The sequence below is a fragment of the Mirounga leonina genome, unplaced genomic scaffold (genome assembly GCF_011800145.1).
Source record: "Mirounga leonina isolate KUSES-001 unplaced genomic scaffold, KU_Mleo_1.0 Mir_151, whole genome shotgun sequence".
Classification (NCBI taxonomy): domain Eukaryota; kingdom Metazoa; phylum Chordata; class Mammalia; order Carnivora; family Phocidae; genus Mirounga; species Mirounga leonina.
In genome coordinates this window covers 53891595-53915956 of record NW_023270377.1, presented here as the reverse complement: position 1 = coordinate 53915956, position 24362 = coordinate 53891595, and the positions used below count along the sequence as shown (strand labels likewise).

Here is a 24362-nt window from a genome sequence, read left to right as displayed (position 1 = left end):
AGGCAGGACTGGGGGTGCTGCAGAGGGACGCACAACCCAGGACGCTGCAGTTTATAGCAGCACGGAGAGAAATGGAGACGGTGTGGCCTGGAGAGCTCACTGAAGAATAGACTGCGGTCTCTCTGCTCTGAGGCAGAGGGTTGGAAACGGTCTCTTCTGCTCTGACTCGCGGAAGAGACGCAGAAAGCCGCTAGGGAAAGCAGCCAGAGAACAAAAGCCCCCAAAACTGATTCCCACTGAGCCCATCCCCCACCACAAGGGGGCAGGGCAACTCCGCCCAAACAGGGTTGCCTGAGTAACAGCACAGCAGGCCCCTCCCCCAGAAGACAGGCTGGGAAAACAAGAGGCCAGCAACCCTAAGGTCCCAAGAAAACAGGTGCATCTTGCTTGGGTTCAGGTCAATAATTTGGACTCTATACATTCCCTCAAACACTCATCTACAGAATGACTAAAAGGAGGAGCCCCCAAAATAGAAAAGACTCAGAGATTCTGACTTATGCTACAGATTTACAAATGAATGCAGATATAACCAAGATGTCGGAGATGGAATTCAGGCTAGCAATTGTGAAGACAATGGCTAGAATGGAGAAATCAATTAATGACAACATAGAGTCTCTAAGGGCAGAAATGAAAGGTGAATTGACAGAACTTAAAAATGCTATCAATGAGATCCAATCCAATCTAGATAATCTAACAGCTAGGGTAAGTGAGGCAGAAGAACGAATAAGCGACCTGGAAGACAATAGAATAGATAAAAAGGGAAAAGAGGAAGCCAGGGAAAAACAACTCAGAATCCATGAAAATAGAATCACAGAAATAAGTGACACCATGAAGCGTTCCAATGTCAGAATAATTGGAATCCCGGAGGGAGTGGAGAGAGAGAGAGGACTAGAAGATGTATTTGAGCAAATCATAGCTGAGAACTTCCCTAATCTGGGGAATGGAACAAACATTCGCGTTCTAGAGGCAGAGAGGACCTCTCCCAATATCAAGGAAAACAGGCCAACACCCCAGCATGTCATAGTAAAACATGCAAATCTTAGAACCAAGGAAACCATCTTAAGGGCAGTTAGGGGGAAGAGATTCCTTACGTACAGAGGGAGGAACATCGGAATAACATCAGACCTATCCACAGAGACCTGGCAAGCCAGAAAGGCCTGGCAAGACATATTCAGGGTACTAAATGAGAAGAACGTGCAGCCAAGAATACTTTATCTGGCAAGGCTTTCATTTAGAATGGATGGAGAGATGCAGAGCTTCCATGACCGGCAGAAACTGAAAAAATATGTGACCACTAAGCCGGCCCTGCAAGAAATACTAAGGGGGGTTCTATAAAAGGAGAAAGACCCCAAGAGTGATATACAACAGAAATTTACAGGGACAATCTATAAAACCAACATCTTCACAGGCAACATGATGACAATTAATGCATATCTTTCAATAATCACTCTCAACATGAATGGCCTAAACGTTCCCATAAAACGGCACAGGGTTGCAGATTGGATAAAAAGACAGGACCCATCCATATGCTGTCTACAAGAGACTCACTTTGAACCTAAAGATACATCCAGACTGAAAGTGAAGGGATGGAGATCCATCTTCCATGCCAGCGGACCTCGAAAGAAAGCTGGGGTAGCAATTCTTATATCAGACAAATTAGATTTTAAACTAAAGTCTGTAATTAGAGACACAGAAGGACACTATATCATTCTTAAAGGGTCTATCCAACAAGAAGATCTAACAACTGTAAATATCTATGCCCCCAACATGGGAGCAGCCATCTACATAAGCCAACTGTTAACCAAAATAAAGAGTCATATTGATAACAATACATTAATTGTAGGAGACCTCAATACTCCACTCTCAGCAATGGACAGATCATCTGAGCAGAAAATCAACAAGGAAACAAGAGCTTTGAATGATACATTGGACCAGATGGACCTCATAGATATTTACAGAACATTCCACCCTAAAATAACAGAATACTCATTCTTCTCAAGCACACATGGAACTTTCTCCAGAATAGACCACATACTGGGTCACAAATCAGGTCTCAACCAATACCAAAAGATTGAGATTATTCCCTGCATATTCTCAGACCACAATGCTTTAAAACTGGAACTCAATCATAAGAAAAAATTTGGCAGAAATTCAAACACTTGGAAGCTAAAGACCACTCTGCTCAAGAATGTTTGGGTCAACCAGGAAATCAAAGAAAAACTTAAACAATTCGTGGAAATCAATGAGAATGAAAACACATCGGTCCAAAACCTATAGGATACTGCAAAGGCGGTCCTAAGGTCCTACATAGCCATCCAAGCCTCACTCAAAAAAATAGAAAAATCCTGAATTCACCAACTAACTCTATACCTTAAAGAACTAGAGAAAAAGCAACAAACGATGCCTATGCCACGCATTAGAAGAGAAATAATTAAAATTAGAGCAGAAATCAATGAATTAGAAACCAGAAACACAGTAGATCAGATCAACGAAACTAGAAGTTGGTTCTTTGAAAGAATTAGTAAGATCGATAAACCACTGGCCAGACTTATCCAAAAGAAAAGGGAAAGGACCCAAATTAATAAAATTATGAATGAAAGAGGAGAGATCACAACTAACACCAAGGAAATAGAAACAATTATTAGAAATTATTATCAACAACTATATGCCAATAAACTGAGCAATCTGGATGAAATGGAGGCCTTCCTGGAAATCTATAAGCTGCCAAGACTGAAACAGGAAGAAATTGACAACCTGAATAGGCTAATAACCAGTAACAAGATTGAAGCAGTGATCAAAAACCTCCCAAAAAACAAGAGTCCAGGACCCGATGGATTCCCTGGGGAGTTCTACCAAACATTCAAAGAAGAAATAATACCCATTCTCCTGAAGCTGTTTCAAAAAATAGAAACAGAAGGAAAACTTCCAAACTCATTCTATGAGGCCAGCATTACCTTAATCCCCAAACCAGGAAAAGACCCCATCAAAAAGGAGAATTTCAGACCAATATCCCTGATGAATATGGATTCCAAAATCCTCAACAAAATCCTAGCTAATAGCATCCAACAATACATTAAAAGGATCATCCACCACGACCAAGTGCGATTTCTCCCCGGGACACAAGGGTGGTTCAACATTTGCAAATCAATCAATGTGATAGAACACATTAATAAGAGGAGGGAGAAGAACCATATGGTCCTCTCAATTGATGCAGAAAAAGCATTTGACAAAATACAACATCCTTTCCTGATTAAAACTCTTCAGAGTATAGGGATAGAGGGAACATTCCTCAAGTTCATAAAATCCATCTATGAAAAACCCACAGCGAATATCATCCTCAATTGGGAAAAGCTGAGAGCCTTTCCCTTAAGATCAGGAACAAGTCAAGGATGCCCACTCTCGCCACTATAGTCAACATAGTACTAGAAGTCCTAGCCACAGCAATCAGACAACAAAAAGAAATAAAACGTATTCAAATTGGCAAAGAAGAAGTCAAACTCTCTCTTTTCGCAGACGACATGATACTTTATGTGGAAAACCCAAAAGACTCCATCCCCAAATTACTAGAACTCATCCAGCAATTCGGTAATGTGGCAGGATACAAAATCAATGCACAGAAATCAGTTGCTTTCTTATACACTAACAACGCAACTGTAGAAAGAGAAATTAGAGAAACGATTCCATTTACAATAGCACCGAAAACCATAAGATACCTCGGAATAAACCTAACCAAAGAGGTAAAGGATCTATACTGTAGGAACTACAGAACACTCATGAAAGAAATTGAAGAAGACACAAAAAGATGGAAAAATATTCCATGCTCATGGATCGGAAGGATAAACATTGTTAAAATGTGTATGCTACCCAGAGCAATCTATACCTTCAATGCTATCCCGATCAAAATTCCAATGACATTTTTCAAAGTGCTGGAACAAACAATCCTAAAATTTGTATGGAATCAGAAAAGACCCCGATTTGCCAAGGAAATGTTGAAAAAGAAAAACAAAGCTGGGGGCATCACACTGCCCGATTTCAAGCTATATTACAAAGCAGTGATCACCAAGACAGCATGGTACTGGCACAAAAACAGACATATAGACCAATGGAACAGAATGGAGAACCCAGATATGGACCCTCCACTCTGTGGTCAAATAATCTTTGACAAAGCAGGAAAGAACATGCAATGGAAAAAAGATAGTCTCTTCAATAAATGGAAAATTGGACAGCCACATGCAGAAGAATGAAACTCGACCATTCTCTAACACCATTCACAAAGATAAACGCAAAGTGGATGAAAGACCTCAATGTGAGACAGGAATCCATCCAAATCCTAGAGGAGAACATAGGCAGTAACCTCTTTGACATCGCCCACAGCAACTTCTTTCAAGATACATCTCCAAAAGCTAGTGAAACAAAAGCAAAAATGACTTTTTGGGACTTCATCAAGATAAAAAGCTTCTGCACAGCAAAGGAAACAGTCAACAAAATAAAGAGGCAACCCACAAAATGGGAGAAGATATTTGCAAATGACACTACAGATAAAGGGCTGGTATCCACGATCTATAAAGAACTTCTGAAACTCAACACCCAAAAAACAAATAATCAAGTCAAAAAGTGGGCAGAAGATATGAAAAGACACTTCTCTGAAGAAGACAAACAAACGGCTAACAGACACATGAAAAAATGTTCATCATCATTAGCCATCAGGGAAATCCAAAACAAAACCACATTGAGATACCACCTTACAGCAGTTAGAATGGCAAAAATGGACAGGGAAAGAAACAACAGATGTTGGAGAGGTTGTGGAGAAAGGAGAACCCTCTTACACTGTTGGTGGGAATGCAAGTTGGTACAGCCACTTTGGAAAATAGTGTGGAGGTTCCTCAGCAATTTAAAAATAGAGCTACTCTATGACCCAGTAATTGCATTCCTGGGTATTTACCCCAAAGACACAGATGTAGTGAAAAGAAGGGCCATATGCACCCCAATGTTCATAGCAGCAATGTCCGCAATAGCCAAACTGTGGAAAGAGCCGAGATGCCCTTCAACAGATGAATGGATAAAGACGATGTGGTCCATATATACAATGGAATATTATTCAGCCATCAGAAAGTATGAATACCCAACTTTTACATCAACATGGATGAGACTGGAGGAGATTATGCTAAATGAAATAAGTCAAGCAGAGAAAGTCAATTATCATATGGTTTCACTTATTTGTGGAACAAGGAATAGCATGGAGGACATTAGAAGAAAGAAGGGAAAAATGGGGGGGGGAATTGGAGGGAGAGATGAACCATGAGAGACTATGGACTCTGAGAAACAAACAGGGTTTTAGAGGGGAGGGGCGAGGGGGGATTGGTTAGCCCATTGATGGGTATTAAGGAGGGCACGTACTGCATGGAGCACTGGGTGTTATACGAAAACAATGGATCGTGGATCACCACATCAAAAACCAATGATGTATTGTATGGTGACTAACGTAACATAATAAAATTAAAAAAAAAAAAAAAAGAAGAAGTAGCCTTCCCAGAGAATAGGGAAAATATTTACTTTCAGAGAATGCACCAAGGTGGTATTTTTATTAAAAATGCCTGGGGTGCTGTGGAGGGGATGCTTGGGTGGCTCAGTCAGTTAAGTGTCTCCCTTCGGCTCAGGTCATGATCTCAGGGTCTTGGAATTGAGCCCCGCATTTGGGCTCCCACTCAGTGGGGAGTCTACCTCTTCCTCTCCCTTTGCCCCTTCCCCTGCTCGTGTGCTCTCTCTCTCTCAAATAAATAAAATCTTAAAAAAATAAAAATGTCTGGGAGAAAGGATTCTTAAAAGACAAGAGAATGTTGTGTTGTCTCTCAAGAGTCTCCTGAACATGCCGGAAGAAATGTATTCACATTACCTCTCCAGGCCATGAAATATGCGTGCTCGCTTTCTGGGGAGGGAAAGGCTTCTAGGGTTGTTATTGTCACTGGGGGCTGTGGGATGGATTACTTTCCTTCATTCTTGTTGCCAGCTGAAAAAACACACTGCAAAAAGATTACATATATATAATATACATTTAGTATATATTATATATATAATTCCTATATATATATGAATATGAACATATATATACATATATATGAATGGGAAGGCTACATTTAGACAAAGATCTTCTTGTGCAAGATCAAGCAGAAAAAACTGAAGAGAATAAGTAAAAAATGAAACACAAGCAGAAGAAGAACCTGACCAGATCCAAGTAGGGAATCTTTCCTTAGCCACACCAAAAAAAGAGGAGAGGGTCATCCCAGGTCCTTGGGGATGAAGGACGGAGATGATAGAAGGATAGCAATGCATGTGGTTCTGTCCCCTCTGGCTTGTGTGTCCTCTCTCTCCTCTGTTATGTTACTGCTGTTATTATTATTAGTCATCATTATTATTTTACCTTAAAACATTTGCTGGATTATTTACATTCCTATAAAGTAGCTTAAATCCTTTACTGGAATAGGCTGGTTATAAATACAGACTTTTAATAGAAATATTCACATAAAATTATATTATTCATACCCATCTATAGTATTTATAAATACATAAATTTAAAAAATATATATATATTCATTCAAAAGTTAATGCATACATGTAGATTTCATTCCAGAGTTTGGGTTTAGTAGCTCTCAACAAATCATCTTTTGTCTTCATAAAGCCCTGAGATAAGAAATCCTTCCAGATATTCTTGCATATGGATTCCTGGGTGAGGAATGGATTCCCCCCCCACCCCCCCATCATTAGAGATCGGAGTTTGGTATCTAGTGAGGTAGGAGTTGAGCAGAGCGGGGAGGGATGAACCAAGATGGCAACACCAGAGTTGTGACAGGGGAGGCACACAGAACATACAACCACACATACAAGCAACTTCTGAAAGGGTGAGACTGCCATGAGGCCCAGACTTGGACTGGAAATTTGGGAGTGTCAGTAATAATTTTTGTGTGTAAGGATGGAAGGTATCTGAGTTACACAAACAAGAGGGTGTTCACTATGAACCCAAATGAGCACTTCACAGCTGAGGAGACTGTGGCTGTGGTAGTACTTTCTAGGTAATGGGAACTGTGGCTCCTTGGGGTCCGGTGGCGACTAGGTCATGGTGCCAGTGAGAGTGCTGCCTCTCATTGGTGAATGGCAGCTCGAGTTTCAACCCACGGATTCTACTCCCTTCTCAAGGGGATGAAGATCCACCAGGGGGCGGTGAGGAGCTCGAATGTGGGTGTATAGGAGCTGTTCTGTGCGAGAAGTATAAGATGACAGGATGAAATAGAGTTTGTGGGACTAGTGTATAGTGTGTCCTTTTCACAGTTGCAGAAACTAAAGTTTTTAAAGAAACTAAAGCTGGCTGAGGCAACTCTGTGGAGGTCGAAATTTGAAGATGGTGAAAGAGTCATGACATTTGCTGTTCAAAATTCCTGTCCTCTTTTCTTTCTTACAATCTATGGTGATTTCTCGGGAATAAACATATTACTGCAAGTAATAATGTGGCGATTATTGGTATTACTATAATTTTATTGATGGAGTTTTAAAATCTCATGTATCATCTCATTTAATTCTCACAACTGAGGTAGGTGACAGAGCTAGGATGTTCATGGTTCAATTAAGGGTAGAAAAGTTTTTGGTAAAGAAGTAATTTTATGTCTTTAAACCTTAAATCAAAGTGCTGCCGGTACGACTGTGTTACCTACTTATCCTCTCCCTTAGTTTTATCTTTCTACCAATATCTTGCTTGGTACACAGAATATTTTGAAGATTGCACATCTATTATATTATGCTGTTCTAGATGATGTCAGACATTATGTGATATTTTTTCTGCCCTATTTAATAAGTATTTCACAGATATAAAAAGAATCTTTGATAATAGTTACAGAAGTTGGGGAAAACAATAGGTCTTAGGTCAAAACAAGCTGGGATTCTGCAAATCAATCAATATGATACAATACATTAATAAAAGAAAGGACAAGAACCATATGATCCTCTCAATAGATGCAGAAAAAGCATTTGACAAAGTACAGCATCCTTTCTTGATTAAAACTCTTCACAGTGTAGGAATACAGGGAATATGTCAGTATCATAAAAGCCATATACAAAAAGCCCACAGTGAATACCATTTCAATGGGGAAAAACTGAGAGCTCTTCCCCAAGGTCAGGAACATGGCATGGATGTTCAGCCTCACCACTGCTGTTCAACATAGTACTAGAAGTCTTAGCCTCAGCAATCAGACAACAAAAAGAAATAAAGGCATCTGAATTGACAAAGAAGAAGTCAACCTCTCACTCTTTGCAGATGACATGATACTCTATGTGGAAAACCCAAAAGATTCCTCCCCAAAATTTCTAGAACTCTTACAGGAATTCAGCAAAGTGACAGGATATAAAATCTGCACAGAAATCAGTTGCATTTCTATACACTAACAATGAGACAGAAGAAAGAGAAATTAAGGAATTGATCCCATTTATAATTTACCAAAAACCATAAGATGCCTAGGAATAAACCTAACCAAAGAGACAAAGGATCTGTACTCAGAAAACTAGAGAACACTCCTAAAAGAAATTGAGGAAGACACAAAGAAATGGAAAAACATTCCATGCTCCTGGATTGGAAGAATAAATATTTTTAAAATGTCAATGCTACCTAGAGCAATCTATACATTCAATGCAATCCCTATCAAAATACCATCAACCTTTTTCACAGAGCTGGAACAAATAATCCTAAAATTTGTATGGAACCAAAAAAACCCCGAATAGCCAAAGGAATGTTGAAAAAGAACACCAAACCTGGTGGCATCACAATGCCAGACTTCAAGCTCTATTACAAAGCTGTCATCATCAAGACAGTATGGTACTGGCACAAAAACAGACACATAGATCAATGGAACAGAATAGAGAACCCAGAAATGGACCCTCAACTCTATGGTCAACTAATCTTTGACAAAGCAGGAAAGAATGTCCAATGGAAAAAAGAGTCTCTTTAACAAATGGTGTTGGGAAAACTGGACAGCCACATGCAGAAGAATGAAACTGGACCATTTCTTTACACTGTACACAAAAATAGACTCAAAATGGCTGAAAGACCTAAATGTGAGACAGGAATCCATCAAAATCCTAGAGGAGAACACAGACAGCAACCTCTGTGACCTCAGCTGCAGCAACTTCTTGCTAGACATGTCTCCAAAGACAAGGGACGCAAGGGCAAAAATGAACTATTGGGACTTCATCAAGATAAAAAGCTTTTTGCACAGCAAAGCAAACAGTTGACAAAACCAAAAGACAACTGACAGAATGGGAGAAGATATTTGCAAATGTCTTATCAGATAAAGGGCTAGTATCCAAAATCTATAAAGAACTTATCAAACTCAACACCCAAAGAACAAATAATCCAATCAAGAAATGGGCAGAAGACATGAACAGACCTTTCTCCAAAGAAAACATATGGATGGCCAACAGACACACGAAAAAATGTTCGACATCCCTCGGCATCAGGGAAATCCAATCAAAACCACAATGAGATACCACCTCACACCAGTCAGAATGACTAAAATTAACAAGTCAGGAAATGACAGATGTTGGCAAGGATGCGGAGAAAAGGGACCCCTCCTACACTGTTGGTGGGAATGCAAGCTGGAGCAGCCATTCTGGAAAACAGTGTGGAGATTCCTCAAAAAGTTGAAAAGAGAGCTACCGTACGACCCAGCAATTGCACTACTGGGTATTTACCCCAAAGATACAAATGTAGTGATCCGAAGGGGCACGTGCATCCCAATGTTTATGGCAGCAATGTCCACAATAGCCCAACTGTGGAAAGAACCGAGATGTCCATTGACAGATGAGTGGATAAAGAAGATGTGATATATATATCACATACACACACACACACACACACACACAGGAATACTACTCAGCCATCAACAAAAATAAAATCTTGCCATTTGCAACAACGCGGTTGGAACCAGAGGGTATTATGCTAAGAGAAATAAGTCAATGACAGAGAAAGACAAGTATCATATGATCTCACCCATATGTGGAATTTAAGAAACAAAACAGAGGATCATAGGGAAGAGAGGAAAAAATAAAACAAGATGAAATCAGAGAGGGAGACAAACCATAAGAGTCTTAATCATAGGAAACAAACTGAGGGTTGCTGGAGGGAAGAGAGGTGGGGGTATGGGGTAACTGGGGGATGGACATTAAGGAGGGCATGCGATGTAATGAGCAGTGGGCATTATATAAGACTGATGAGTCACTGACCTCTACCTCTGAAAGTATTAATATGTTATTTGTTAATTAATTGAACTTAAATAATAAAAAATGCTATAGCTACTTGCGGCTAAAAAAAAATGATGGGTTTGAAGCAGAATACTTTTAAATCTTTAAGTTTCTGTTCTAATGTTGTAAGTAGAGTTTACTGTCTTAGTACTTTAAAAGAGCATTATACCATTTGAGACAAGAAACAAGCTGGGATCCAGGGAGAACTATTTTGGGACTTAGTCTGAGGTGAGATGCAGTTTAGGTCTGGGGAATAGGTCGGAGTTCTCGGTGGGAGGTGTACGTGTTTGTGGCGGGGGAGTTGGAGAATGACAGGAGCAGCTTCCCCCACCTGGGTCACATATCTTCACAGTGAAGGGTTCTTCTATGGTAAGAAAAGTTGTGAATTTCCAGACTACCTATACGTATTCAAAATAAGTTCAAAATGCATTTAATTTTAAATAAATCCTAACAAATTGTTTTTGCATCATCACTTTTAATAAACCTAACACATAAAATCTATATCTAACTGTGCAACATATGGATGGTCTTCAAGGAATCTGTGAACTCCCCAAAATTGTATGCAAAATTGTGTGCATAGGTGCATTGTTCTAGAGAGGGTCTGTGGCTTTCATCAAATTCAAACACATGACTCTAAAATAATTAAAGCCCAATGAATAGGTAATTAAAAATTGAGAAATTAGTCCCATAACAAGGACCTTTTTTCTCTCATAAAATTAGGGCTTTTAAGCATATGATTTGGACATAAATACTGACTTACATCAAGAGCCACGGACTGCTTGGCCCAAGACTTCTTCACTTGATCATACATAATTGTGTTGTTGATGCCCAGGCCACAGAAGATGACAAAAGCCTAGGAAAGAGAAAGCCCACTAATTAAAAATTGCAATAACTCATTGGTATAATCTAATATGAAAGCAAGCAGTCATCAGAAATGGGTCTGAAAATATAATTTTATTGTACACAGAGGTAGGCCTTGGGGAAATATGCACATTAAAATTCTTAATTACTGTTGTCATGTAACAACTTTATAGCTCCTATTGCACATGAGAAAAAATTATTAACATAATGTCATGGTGAAGAAATGACTATAAATTTAAAAACATACTTACAGTCTTACCAAATGTATTCTTAATTTATTTAGGTCACGGACTGGTTTTACTACTTCCATTCCATTAAACTAAAGCACCCTCTTTTAGTGGCTAGGCTATAAAATATTTTGGTGAGGAAACCAAGTGAGCGTACCCATGAGGTAAATGTTATTAAGAGGAAGAAAGATCTAGAACCAGTTAGTAAAGAAGCTGTGAGGTATTCTCTCCTAGAGAAAAAATAATCATGGGGTTTTCATGTTGGCTACTTTGTTGGTGCAAAGTTTACAAGGATGCCTGTTCAAGGCCAACCCTTCCAGCTAGAGGACAGACTGGAATAAAGGGAAGCTTGAAAACACAAGAAAGGAGATGGCCTTGCTGCAGAGCTGGCTGGCGGTCTTGTGACTTAGACATACTCTTGACAGATTTTGGCAAGCTGCAACCAGGAGACTATTGGTGACTCAGCCCTAGCCTTTGGTTCACAAATTTATTTTCTTACCTCAAAAAGTCGTTGATCTGCATCATCAAAAGCTTTCCCGTCAAGTCTATTTAACACTTGAGCCACTCCTGTGGGAAGAGTTTGGTTGACGTGGTCATTTTTAGCACTGGCCATTGTATTACTATAATATAATAAAGCCCAGCTGACTCAATGACTCCCTTAGGTAACTTCAGACACTCAGTTTAATCCCTGGTCTTCCCACTGCCTGCTGTCGCCATGGGACAGATCTGAGGTACAGCGATACAGTCTATCTTCGAGGCTGTGATATCCAAACCGGGTCACAGTGAAGCCTGGAGTTCTAATGGGCATCAGTCTGATGCCTTGAAAATGGTTTTCAAGATGACTGTGCACAGTGACTCGGATATATCTGACAAATATACACACTCATATACACATATATGCAATTAGATATACCACTGAGTATTAATAACTGTGTGTATATACATATGTGTGTCTACATATATTTATGTAATTTTTTATGTTTTCAATTCCGTGGAACACAGTGCTTGAGCGAGGCGGGATGACATTGTGATTAAGAACATGGGCTCTGGTGTCACACTGTCTCAGGTCACATTTCAACGCCACCATCAGCTGTTACCTTGAACAAGTTACCTAACTTTTTTAGCACTGAAAATCCTCATCTGTAAAATGGGGATTAAAATGTTCACTGTCTCAGAGGGTTATGAAGATGAAATGAGACATTGTTTGAATGTTTTAAAGCATATTGCTCCGGGGCACCTGGGTGGCTCAGTCGGTTGGGCAGCTGCCTTCGGCTCAGGTCATGATCCCAGAGTCCTGGGATCGAGTCCCACATTGGGCTCCTTGCTCCGCAGGGAGCCTGCTTCTCCCTCTGCCTGCCTCTCCCCCTGCTTGTGCTCTCTCCCTCTCTCTTTCTCTCTCTCTGTCAAAAAAATAAATAAAATCTTAAAAAAAAAAAAAAAAAAGCATATTGCTCCACATGGAGTGAACATTCAAGAAATGTGGGGGATTGTGGCGCAGTCAACCTTCAAAGCAAAGTTAGATCTGCTGCCCTCTACCGATGGGGTACACACACTTCTAACAAACTTAATTCCTATGTACTTCCTCTTTCCAAAGTTCATTTCCAGCATTGTACCAGATGTTTTGGGGCAAGACTCTCAAAACATACAACTCTAACCAGAAAAACTGAACAATCTTGAAAAACATTCTCCTGTGTCCCCATTTGGTACAAACAAAAAATAGCCATAATTCTAAAGCATATCTGTGTTTTTTAAAACACCTACATTCCCACTAGGGAAGTAAGTCATCATATGCTAGAAGACACATATAATGACGTATATAATGAAACACAAATCTTTAGCGTGTAATAGGCAAACTGCAGTCTTAATCTGGAAAGAATAACAGATGTTTACTGTTACGAATGAAAGCTAGGACCGTATTTGAGATTGCCATTGGACATCAACAGATAGCACAGAAACAGTGTTTCTTATGCACTTTCTCTTATCTCTAAACTTAAATATACTTAAAACTATACATGATGCAATTCAACACTTTGTACTAGGGGCTCGAATCCCCAACTCTTAGAACATTCTTTATGTTCATTAATGTACCAATATTTTTCTGCAAATTAAGCGAACTGATGAAAAAAATTCTGTTACAGTTCAAGTCTTGACAATATTTACAGTATACTAAATCCTCTGATAAGTAGCAGTGTCCTACAGTTTAACAGACAATGTTGGAGGGAAGCAAAGAAAGGCAAATGCACTAGTTACCTTGTGTCTCTTGGAAAAAAACCCATGTTTTAATTATGTTTCAATAATTTTAATGCCTCCACTCTTTATGACTTCTCTACTTTACCCACTGACTTCTTTCTTGGGCTTGATACTTTCCTGACAGAGGTTCTGAGGGGAGGGAAAGGAGCAAAGGAGGGAGAAAAAACTTGGAAGCTGCTTTGGCCCACAGTTCTGTTATTCTGGGTCAAGTATAACCTATTTCAGAATCATCCAGACAGAAAGATACATGCTCTGTATATGTCTAATAATGCATGTTCTTTTTCCTTTGCATGTACTCCCTGTGTAAAAGCATAGATGGAAAATACAGATGTAGTGGGAAAATCTGTATAGGAGTAGGAGGCCTGACTTGTAATCCTGCTACTAACATTCTGTGACTTTATTCTGGTCTTTGTGTGATTCCGCCATCCCACCTCAATTTCCCCAAGGTAAGATAGGAGAGCTGTATTAGTTGATTTCTGAGATCCCCTCCAACTTCAGAATTATTGGTCTTTGGTTAAAAGAATAAATCTTTGTTCGTTGTTCAGGTTAATGTCAATTCATTAGGAGTCTGCACTTACGAAATTACATGAAAGAATGAAACATAGGTCGATGAGTCCTGGACATAAAGAGGGGAGCAGGTATCACTTCTTGGCCTTTTTGCTAAGATCAAGTGTAAAAAAGATATGGTGTATTTTAAAGTAAATTTGTCTTTCTTTATACAAGAAGGTTGCACTGGGGCACCTGGGTGGCACAGTCGGTTAAGCATCCAACTCTTGGTTTCGACTCAGGTCGTGATCTCAGGGCCATGAGACTGAGCCTTGCATCGGCTCCACGCTCAGCATGGAGTCTGTGTAAGTTTCTCTCTCCCTCTGCCCCTCACCCGCCCCCCCAAATGAAAAAAAAATGAAAAAAGAAAAAGAACTTTAAACTATTTAGGTAATACCTTACCAATTATTTGGTGGTTGCTATTCCAAATAGGGACGCAGAGAACAGATCTTATATGAAACCCTGATATCTGGTCAGCCTAGGATATGAGAAAGTAATTAATTAAAATTAAACATTATTTACCCATTTCTGACTTACAGCTTACCACTCTTCATAACAGACATTTAAAAATAGCTTTTAAAAAGAAACATTATAATCTCTTTTTAAATGCAGACACTCACCTGCCTCTTTTAATTTAAAGCATCACAATAGATATCCTAAGGAGATCAAGCCCCAACCACATATGAATCAACCAAAAGACCCCCACACCAATGCTACCTCCCCCAATCCCTGTAGCCACGGAGAGCTGGATGTAAAACTCTTGATCATGATCATACCACCAGACAAAAATTCTAGCAACAGTTTCTGTTCTGAATATTTAAAATATTTTAATTAAACTAGTGGTCAATATTTCTCTTTGTTTGGGCACATCTGTTAGTAAAAATGTTTTGAGATTATAATGCTGCCATATGCATGTATACTTTTAATACTCTTTCTATATATATATATATATATACACACATATATATATATTTATACATATATATATATTTTTTAATTTTATTATGTTATGTTAGCCACCATACAATACATTATTAGTTTTTGATGTGGTGATCCACGATCCATTGCTTTCCTATAACACCCAGTGCTCCATGCAGTACGTGCCCTCCTTCATACCCATCACGGGGCTAACCAATCTCCCCTCCCCCCTCCCCTCTAAAACCCTGTTGTTTCTCAGGTCCATAGTCTCTCATGGTTCATCTCTCCCTCAGATTTCCTCCCCCTTCATTTTTCCCTTCCTTCTCCTAATGTCCTCCATGCTATTCCTTATGTTCCACAAATAAGTGAAACCATATGATAATTGACTTTCTCTGCTTGACTTATTTCACTTAGCATAATCTCTTCCAGTCCCATCCATGTTGATGTAAAAGTTGGGTATTCATCCTTTCTGATGGCTGAGTAATATTCCATTGTATATATGGACCACATCTTTTTCCATTCATCTGTTGAAGGGCATCTCGGCTCTTTCCACAGTTTGGCTATTGCAGACATTGCTGCTATGAACATTGGGGTGCATATGGCCCTTCTTTTCACTACATCTGTGTCTTTGGGGTAAATACCCAGTAGTGCAATTGCTGGGTCATAGGGTAGCTCTATTTTTAAATTTTTGAGGAACCTCCACACTGTTTTCCAAAGTGGCTGTACCAACTTGCATTCCCACCAACAAATGTTGGAGAGGTTGTGGAGAAAGGGGAACCCTCTTACATATATTTTTTTTTAAGAGAGGGAGATTGAGCACACCTGAGTGGGGGTAGGAGGGTGGGGAGAGAGAGAGAGAATCTTAAGCAGGCTCCATGCCCAGTGGGCTCGATCTCACGACCCTGAGATCATGACCTGAGCCAAAATCAAGAGTCAGACGCTTAACCGACTGAGCCACCTAGGTGCCCCAATACTCTATATTTTTAACATCACTAATTTACTATATATATTATAAAATCATATACAAAAAATTGAAGTTGCAAAAATATATGATAAATGTAGAGGTTCAGAGATCTTTCTATACTCTAGCAGACTGTCAGATGATATATTTAAAATAGGAAGATATAATTACTAGGATCAAAAACCATCATTCAGTAATAAGCTCCACTTAATATTAAAACCAATGGTCCATATCTAACTGTTAGGTAAGAGCTACTAAAGACTGATAGGGTGTTGGTGAATTCATATGACCTTAATATCTCATGAGAAAGGTTAACCTGTCATCCCAATACTATAGGGAAAAAAAAAAAGACATCAAGGTTTTAGATCATGGTTATTGGGGAAATAAAGGCACTCTTTTTCTACAATATTCATTGTAGAAATTAAGTGCTACATATTTTAAACATTTGAAATTGGAAGTTCATTTACACACCTAAATTTTATGTTTAGATTGTTTTGGTTTTTCTCTGAGAAATTAATTTTCCAGATATCTTCTATTCTTGATACCAGCATGTTCATTTCTTTTTTTAAAGTATTTGTTTGGTTTTGCTCAAGAAATCTTTCCCTACTCCTAGCTCATGAAGATATTCTCCAATTCTTTTCCTAGAATCTTTGTTGTTTTAGCTTTCACGTTTAGATTTGCAATCAAACTGAAAGTGATTTTCGAGAATAGTGTGAGCTAAGAGTCAAGACTCTTCTAACATATATTTATTTACCACCTCCTATGCACCAGACACATGGCTGGGTTTGGAGGATATAAAAATGAATTTAAACAGTTGTGTGAGGAGCTCACAGTGTAGTAAAAATAGAAATAGTTAAGATAAAATAAGTGTCCAAGTAAAGCAATTTCAAAATACTATAGAAAAGCCAGCAACCCTTTTTAGAGAAATTAAGAGTAGCTTTAGATCCTTATAAGTGGGTCTTCAAGGACAGTGATGGCGCTGATGATGCTGAGCTAATGTTTCCTGGATGTTCAGTTCCTGTCAGGCACTGGGTTCAGCACCTTCACATGCATTATCTCATATACTTATTAAAACAACCCTACAGGTAGGTCCTGTTCACTTCCTCCCTCTCAGATAAGACTCAGAGAGATTAACTGCCTTGAAAGTGGAGAGACTGGTTCAAAGGAAGTCAGGCAATAACAAACACATCCATCAAAGTTATCTTCCGAAAGAAACAAAGTGGTTTTCTTTCTTTCCCTCCAGCTGAAGTCTGACTCAACAGCAATGCTAGTGAGCAGGAAGAGGAGGAGGTGGATTGGACAGTGGTCTGGGAGGCATCAGCTACAGACTGGGGCTAGCCGCAGCAGCGCTAGAATGTCTGGGTCTGTTTTGTTCTGCTGAGGGTCATACCCAGTGGTCGGTAGTCCCAAGCCAGCACGGAGCAGGAGGTACGGTTGCCTCTGCCAACTCGGGGACAGCCATAGCCCCACGCTAACCTCTCCTAGGAGATCTGCAGCAGCTGAGGCACGAGGTCGCAGTGCAAGAAAACAAGGACATGCAGTGAGTGAAAGAAACAAGGAGAGACAGCTTGAGAGGCTGGTGGTGAGGAAAAACAAACCTTAAGCTGTTTATCAGTGAAATAAGAGAGAATTTTGTTTACCAAAAATTATTATAATTCCCCCAAAGAATTTTCTATTCTGGGGAGGTTCTCCCATCCCTGCCAAGGATAACACGGAAATTTCTGGGTTGAGGAAGAGTGGCTGGAGTTCCCTGATGTGGGGAACGCAGGAAGTCTGAGCAAAATGAGTTCAAGTTCCAGTTGGGAAGGTGGTGGAGAGAAGAAGGAGCTGAGGCACTCACCTCGGAGTCATCAGCCTCTGGTTTGGACTAAGTGAGTAAAATCATCAAGGAAGAACTTGTGCAAGGAAAAGACGAAAAGGATGAAAACTGAACCTGAGGGGACATGGTATTTTGGGCAGAATGAAGAAGGTGGGGTCAGCGCCGGGGAAGAAAAAGAACTCCAAAGCTCATAACCTCAAGGCTTTGTAGCATTTCTATTGTGTGAATACACTGCCACAACCTTTCCAGAAACAGATTTATTGATGTGTATCCAGAGTCTAAAAAGTATAAATACCCTTTGACCCATCAATTCCTGTGTCTAGAAATTTATTCTATGGTAGTTATTATAGCTTTACACAAAAGTTTACATATAAAGGTGTAAACCATAGGATTACTAATGATAATGCTATTTTAGAAATAACCTGAATACTCAACTGGAGGGATTTGGTTAAGTAAAGCATAGCACATCTATACAATGGAATATTATCCATCTAATTTAAATCATGCTATAGAAGAATATTTGTTAAACGTGGAAAATTTTAATATATTAAGTGATAACTGTGGGCGTCTGTAGGTATAAAAACACTTATCATATACATTGGAAAATCCTGGAAATATAACCACAATAGTCCCCTCTGAATTGTTTGCCTATGGGAGTTTCTGTTTCTTTACTTTTTAAATAGACTTTACTTTTTTAGAACAGTTTCAAGTTCACAGCAAAATGAGGGCAAGTACAGAGAGTTCCCATCCCTTGCCCCACAGATGCACCTCAGCCTCCCCCACTATCAACATCACTCACCATCGTGGTACATTTGTTACAACTGATGAACCCACACTGATACATCATTATCATCCAAAGTTCCCAGTTTACATTAGGGTTCGCTCTTGATGCTGTACATTTCACAGGTTTTGATAACTGCATAATGACCTTTATCCACCATTATGGTATCATACAGAATAGTTTCACTGACCCTCAAATCCTCTCTGTTCCACCTGTTCATTCCTCCATCCCTGCTCAGCTCTGGCCACCACTTTTGTCCCCACCACCACCCCCTGCTTGACTGAGGTGGAACTGACAAAATTATAACATGGTTAATGTGTACATCATGATGATTTGATACATGTATACACTGTGAAAGAATTCTGCCTATGGGAGTTTTTAAATTACTGTTTCTGCTTTCTAAATTTTGGATAATGAATTACTTGTAGACATGGGGTAAAGTTATTTTCTAAATAGAACTAAAGTGGAACAATAGTGTCAAATTTTGCAGAATAGTGAAATAAGATAAGCACCAAAAATGGGTTATTGAATTTAGCAGCACAGAAGGATAACTGAAGACAAAGGCAAGGCAAGAAGGGATGGGATGAGAAACAGAAGTCAAGTGGTTAGTTCTGGAGGAGAGGAAGACCACACTGAGAGAGCGGAGCTGCATTGATCCAATGCTGGAGGCTTGCGTGGGCTGAGCACAAGAGGAGAGGAGGGGCAAAAGAGAATGCTGAGAATGTCTTTTTATCATTCCCACTGCAGATGAGGGAAGGAAGTGAAAGTGGCACTAACTGGCGATGAGAATAGGGAAGAGAGAGTGGTAGTGATCAGCATGCTTGATGAGCCCAGCACGATGGGACATGGGGAGTAAGAGGGACAGCAGAGTATGATGAGAGTGAATTTTTTGATTTTAAGATCATTAAGGCAATCCCCTACCCCCCCCACACCCTGCCCCATGACTTGTCTATCTGTGACAATGCTGTTGTTTCTGGAAAGTTAAACAAATCCAAGTTAGTTAATATGACCGTATGAAACATCAAGGGCTGGGAGCATATATCAGGGGTGAAGGAGAAGAGATGAAGCCCATCAGTGGAAGCACAAGACACCTGAAGAATGAGTCCCAAACAGGGATGAACAGGAATAACAAAGTAGGAAGGAAAGAATCATCTCTGTTCATCACATAACCCCAAGTCTTCAGATCATGTCAGTCAATGGAGCTCAAAACTATCTCCGGTCTCTTGACCCCGACCAAGTCACCAAAACTCTCTCTGTCTCAATTTTGTTATTGACATTTGTCTCATGTGCACCAGAATGTTAACACTGGCTGTCTTCAGATTTCAGCATTATAGCCAAGTCTCATCTTTTTCCCTTTGTGTTTTTTCTTATTTTCCAAGTTGTTTTGTAAGAATATGTGTGAAAGGGTTTCAAAATTTGTAAGGTGTTTTGCAAATGTAAATAGTGCTAATATTGAGAAGAATACCTGCCCCCAAATATCTGCCCTGCTGTTCCACAGGGTTCCTGCTCGATCATTCTCAGTTTAAAACTCACATGGTTAGAGTCCCAAATGTTAGACCACGTGAGACCAAGCAGCCTTTCTAGAAGGCTACAGTTAAACATATTATCGGGGAGTGCCTACTTCTTTCTAATTCAAGACGTGTATACCTAAAAATGTTGTCTAGTGTCTGTCCTCATTGGGCCTTCCCGGTAAACGGATCTACTTGGAGCCATTAAAATACACTTGTCATATTTTCCAGCCTCTCAAAGATGGTCAGTGGAAATGTTAAGTGAATTGGTGGTACTATAACACTATTCTTTATATTCAAGGTGTTTCCTTTCCCTACAAAGATACGTACAATTTTAGTAATTATTTATTTATATATTTATATATTTATTTATTTTAAAAATATTTTATTTATTTATTTTAGAGAGAGAGAGCGAATGAGAGAAAGAGAGAGAGTGCATGAGCAGGGGGACGGGTAGGGGCAAAGGGAGAGGGAGAAGCAGAGTATGAGCGTGGAGCCTGACAAGGGGTTCCATCCCAGGACCCAGGGTCATGACTCGAGCCAAAGGCAGATGCTTAACCGACTGAGCCACCCAGGCACCCCAGCAATAATTTAAAACAATACTTTATCTCCCAAATGTCAATCCACCAGAGAGAAATTCTGGTACTAGGACAAGCTGAGGGTAGAGATGTTCTGAGTAGCTTTTAGAGGGCTCACAATAGCCTGGCAAAATATAATTTCACATAAAATATAAAGGGTTATATAAGATACTCGCAGAGCCAGAACTAAATTTCTGAGCTTTAAATTCTGCAACCTTATGAAGATCGCTCTATGTTTATTCTGTTACAAGGCTCTATTACATCCCCCATGAAAAGGATGGAAGACAGAAAAGATATACCTGTATAATTTTGCCTGATTATGAAAATAATACAAATACTTGTGAAATTTTTAAGTAAAAATAAAATCAAAATCTCTGATCTTTCCATCTCTAGACATGGCAACTATTAACAACTTAGTGTAAGTTCTTCCTATCTTTTCCTACAAATATATAATATGCTCATGCATCAATTTATGATATATTCAATAATATATACGTTCATAAATAACACAGATAAAATATCCAACAATGTTGAACAATAATGACTATTAAGTACTAAACATTGTTCCAGTTGGGGAGAATCATGAGCAAAACAGACAAAATCCTCACCTTCGTTGAGCTTACATTCTAGTGAGAGAAGACAGATGGCAAAAAATTTTTAAAAAATACAGAAATAGATTACATGTTAGAAGGTCTTAGGAATTACAGAGAAAAAATAAAGCAAGATGAAGGGGATTATTATCAAGGTTGTCAGGCCTTATTATCAGGTAACATTTGAAAGATGACTTTAAAGAAGTAAGGATTTGAACCACACAGATACAGGGGGAAAAGTATTTTAGCTGAGGGAATAGCCAGTGGAAAGGCCCTGAGGTAGGTGTGTGAGCAGTATATTCTAGGAATAACAGAAAGTCCAGTGTGGCTGGAAATGTAGGAGTCAGGACTGGGGCCAGATGATGAGGTGCCAGATTGTGTAGGATATTGGAAACCTCTGAAAGAATTGTGAGTTTGGCTTTTACTCTAGTGATGACATAAGGAGACTTTGAAGAGTTTGTGAGCAGAGTTGTGATATGATATGATTAAAATTCAAAAGCATCTGGCTATAGACCATAGAGGGGGAGAGATAAAGAGGCTATGGCCATGAAACAGTCCAGAGATGAGGGTGACTTAGACCTGGGTAGTAGCAGTTGAGTGGTGAAAAGTGATCAGGTTCTGGATAAATTTTGCAGGTAGAGCCAACTAGACTTCCTGATGAGTTAGATGTGTAACATGAGAGCATGATGCCTATAAAATTTTTGTCATAAGCATCAGGAAGGATTGAGTTGCCTTAATAGAGAGAGGGAAACAGATAGAGAGAGGAGTAGGCTTGGGAGAAAAAGGATTGTCAGCTCTGTTTTGGACATGTTAGGTTTGAGGGGTCTATTAGAAAAATATGTGTATATATATACATTTATCATTCTATACATACTTATATACTTTATTCTATACATACTTCTTTGTGGCTTTTTTTCTTATAGACATTTTTCCATAGCAGGACATATGGAAGGGATATTTTTTGTGGTCATTTTTATAGTGTGGTAGGCAGAATTCTAAAGATGGCCTCTAAGATTCCCACCTGCTACCCTCTACTTTGTACAAGTCTGGTAGAATCCTCTCCCCTTGGGTGTGGGCAGGACTTGTAAATATGACAGGATCATCACTTCCTTGATTAGGTTATGTTATGTGGCAGAGGTGATGGGATAGCCACTCTTGTGATTATGTAAGTCACTCCTGACATCATGTAAGCCTCTGTCACAGCCAACTGGGTGAGATTCTCCTGTTGGCTTTGAGCAAGTGAGCTGCCATGTTGTGAGAGGACCATATGGCTAGTACCTAAGGGCAATCTCTAAAAGCTGAGCGAGACCTTTTAGTAGCAGCCATTAAGAAAAGGGGAAGCTCGGTCTACAACTGCAAGGAACTCAATACTGCCATCACCTGAATAAGCTTTGAAAAGTGCCAAAATCCACATGAGAATGCCACCTGGCCAACACCTTGATTTTAGCCTGTGTGACACTGGAGTGGAGAACCCAGCTATGCCATGCCCAGATTTCTGACCTACAGAAACTGTGAGATAAGAAATGAGTGTTTGTCTTAAGCTGCTGAATTTGTGGTGTCTTGTTAGGCAGCGATAGAAAATTAATACATATGGTGTTCTGTCAGTGTCTTCAGGAGCCGAGGATGGGCATCCTCTTCCCAAGGAGCAAATGGTGGGTAAAACTACAAAACCTACCACCTACATGATAACCTGTGAACACGAGCATTTCTTGAGCCACTATAAATAAATATAATCAGGTATATCTTTTCTGTCTTCCATCCTTTTCATGGGGGATGTAATAGAGCCTTGTAACAGAATAAACATAGAGCGATCTTCATAAGGTTGCAGAATTTAAAGCTCAGAAATTTAGTTCTGGCTCTGCGAGTATCTTATATAACCATTCTGTCATAATTTTCCACCCATAAACCAAGGAGTTTTGGCCTTAAAACCATGCAGGCGATCAAGCCCAGCAGGTGCCACTCCTCTGAGTCAACTCAAACAGGCAGACAGAAGGCAAGTAATCACAGTAGCTGCCCTCTAAGTTGCTCTGCTCCCCACAAGGAGAGACCTCCATTAAATATTTAATACAATCACAAAGAGAATACACAGCAGGTAGACAACTATGATTATCTGCCCCATAGCCTTCACAGCAAGCTCTTGGCAGCACCTGGGATGGGCTTCATATCACATGAAACACATCCCTTTGTAGTTTCTATTAAAAGGAAGACCAACGGTTTCAAAACTGAGGTTTCAAAATAAGGATCATTCTCTTGCTGCATATCTTTGGGCAGAGTTTGTGAAGACTTCCCAGAAGTTATAAGTTAGAAAAGACACTGCAATTGGAAATCTAGTTTCCACTTAAGCTGTACAGTTAAGGCAAAGCTTGGCAGAGTAAATTCTCTCTTATTAACAGAAAATAGCCATTGGCATCATGAATCCCCAAATTGACAAACTTCCCGTGTTAGTCTAAACTGGAGAAGAAACTACCAAATGCACATGAGAAGACGTATTGGGGTTGGCACCCAGTTAGCGATCTGAAGACTCCACAAGATGGTTCACTGGGAAAGTCATTCATCGGTGGCTGCTGGATAATTTCATTCATGGAAGAGGGAACATCTCTCTGTGCAGTGCCCATGATCAGGGGCATCCACTTAGGCTCAACAGGAGCAAAAACTAAACTCCTATTGTGTTAAGCCATGGAGATTTTGGAGTTTATCTATTGCCTTAACTGATACTGTGGTTTGAATGTAGGCAACGGGGCTGTGTTTGAAATATACCAGAGTAATTGGTTTTTCAGCTATATGTTTTAAAGACTGGTGGATTGTTTGGGTCTGGACAGTGTGGTTGGCTCCTGAAATTTGATCATCCTTAATGTGCCTTGGTAATCTGGCCCCTGGATGTCTGGCCATTCTTGTTAAAAGCCAAGTCTGCATATTGCTGGCTCCTTGAGGAGAGGATATGGTGACCATCTCTATGGTAGCCGAAGGCCACAGGACATGCATCCAGCCTTCACCACCTCTGTAACTAACATATCTAAGAAGACAAAGAGAGACCTGGCTGAC

General features: G+C 39.7%; 1 protein-coding gene across 1 annotated transcript in view; it reads right to left on the bottom strand.

Annotated features, from left to right (window-relative positions):
- The window catches only part of PDE11A (phosphodiesterase 11A), a 388181-nt gene that overhangs the window by 163411 nt on the left and 200408 nt on the right, over window positions 1-24362 (bottom strand). Inside the window, exons 7-9 of the mRNA XM_035007663.1 lie at window positions 14568-14643; window positions 11869-11936; window positions 11042-11134 (exon numbers count right to left, since the gene is read on the bottom strand). Coding sequence (XP_034863554.1) covers window positions 11042-11134; window positions 11869-11936; window positions 14568-14643 — 237 coding nt within the window. The remainder of the gene's footprint in view (window positions 1-11041; window positions 11135-11868; window positions 11937-14567; window positions 14644-24362) is intronic.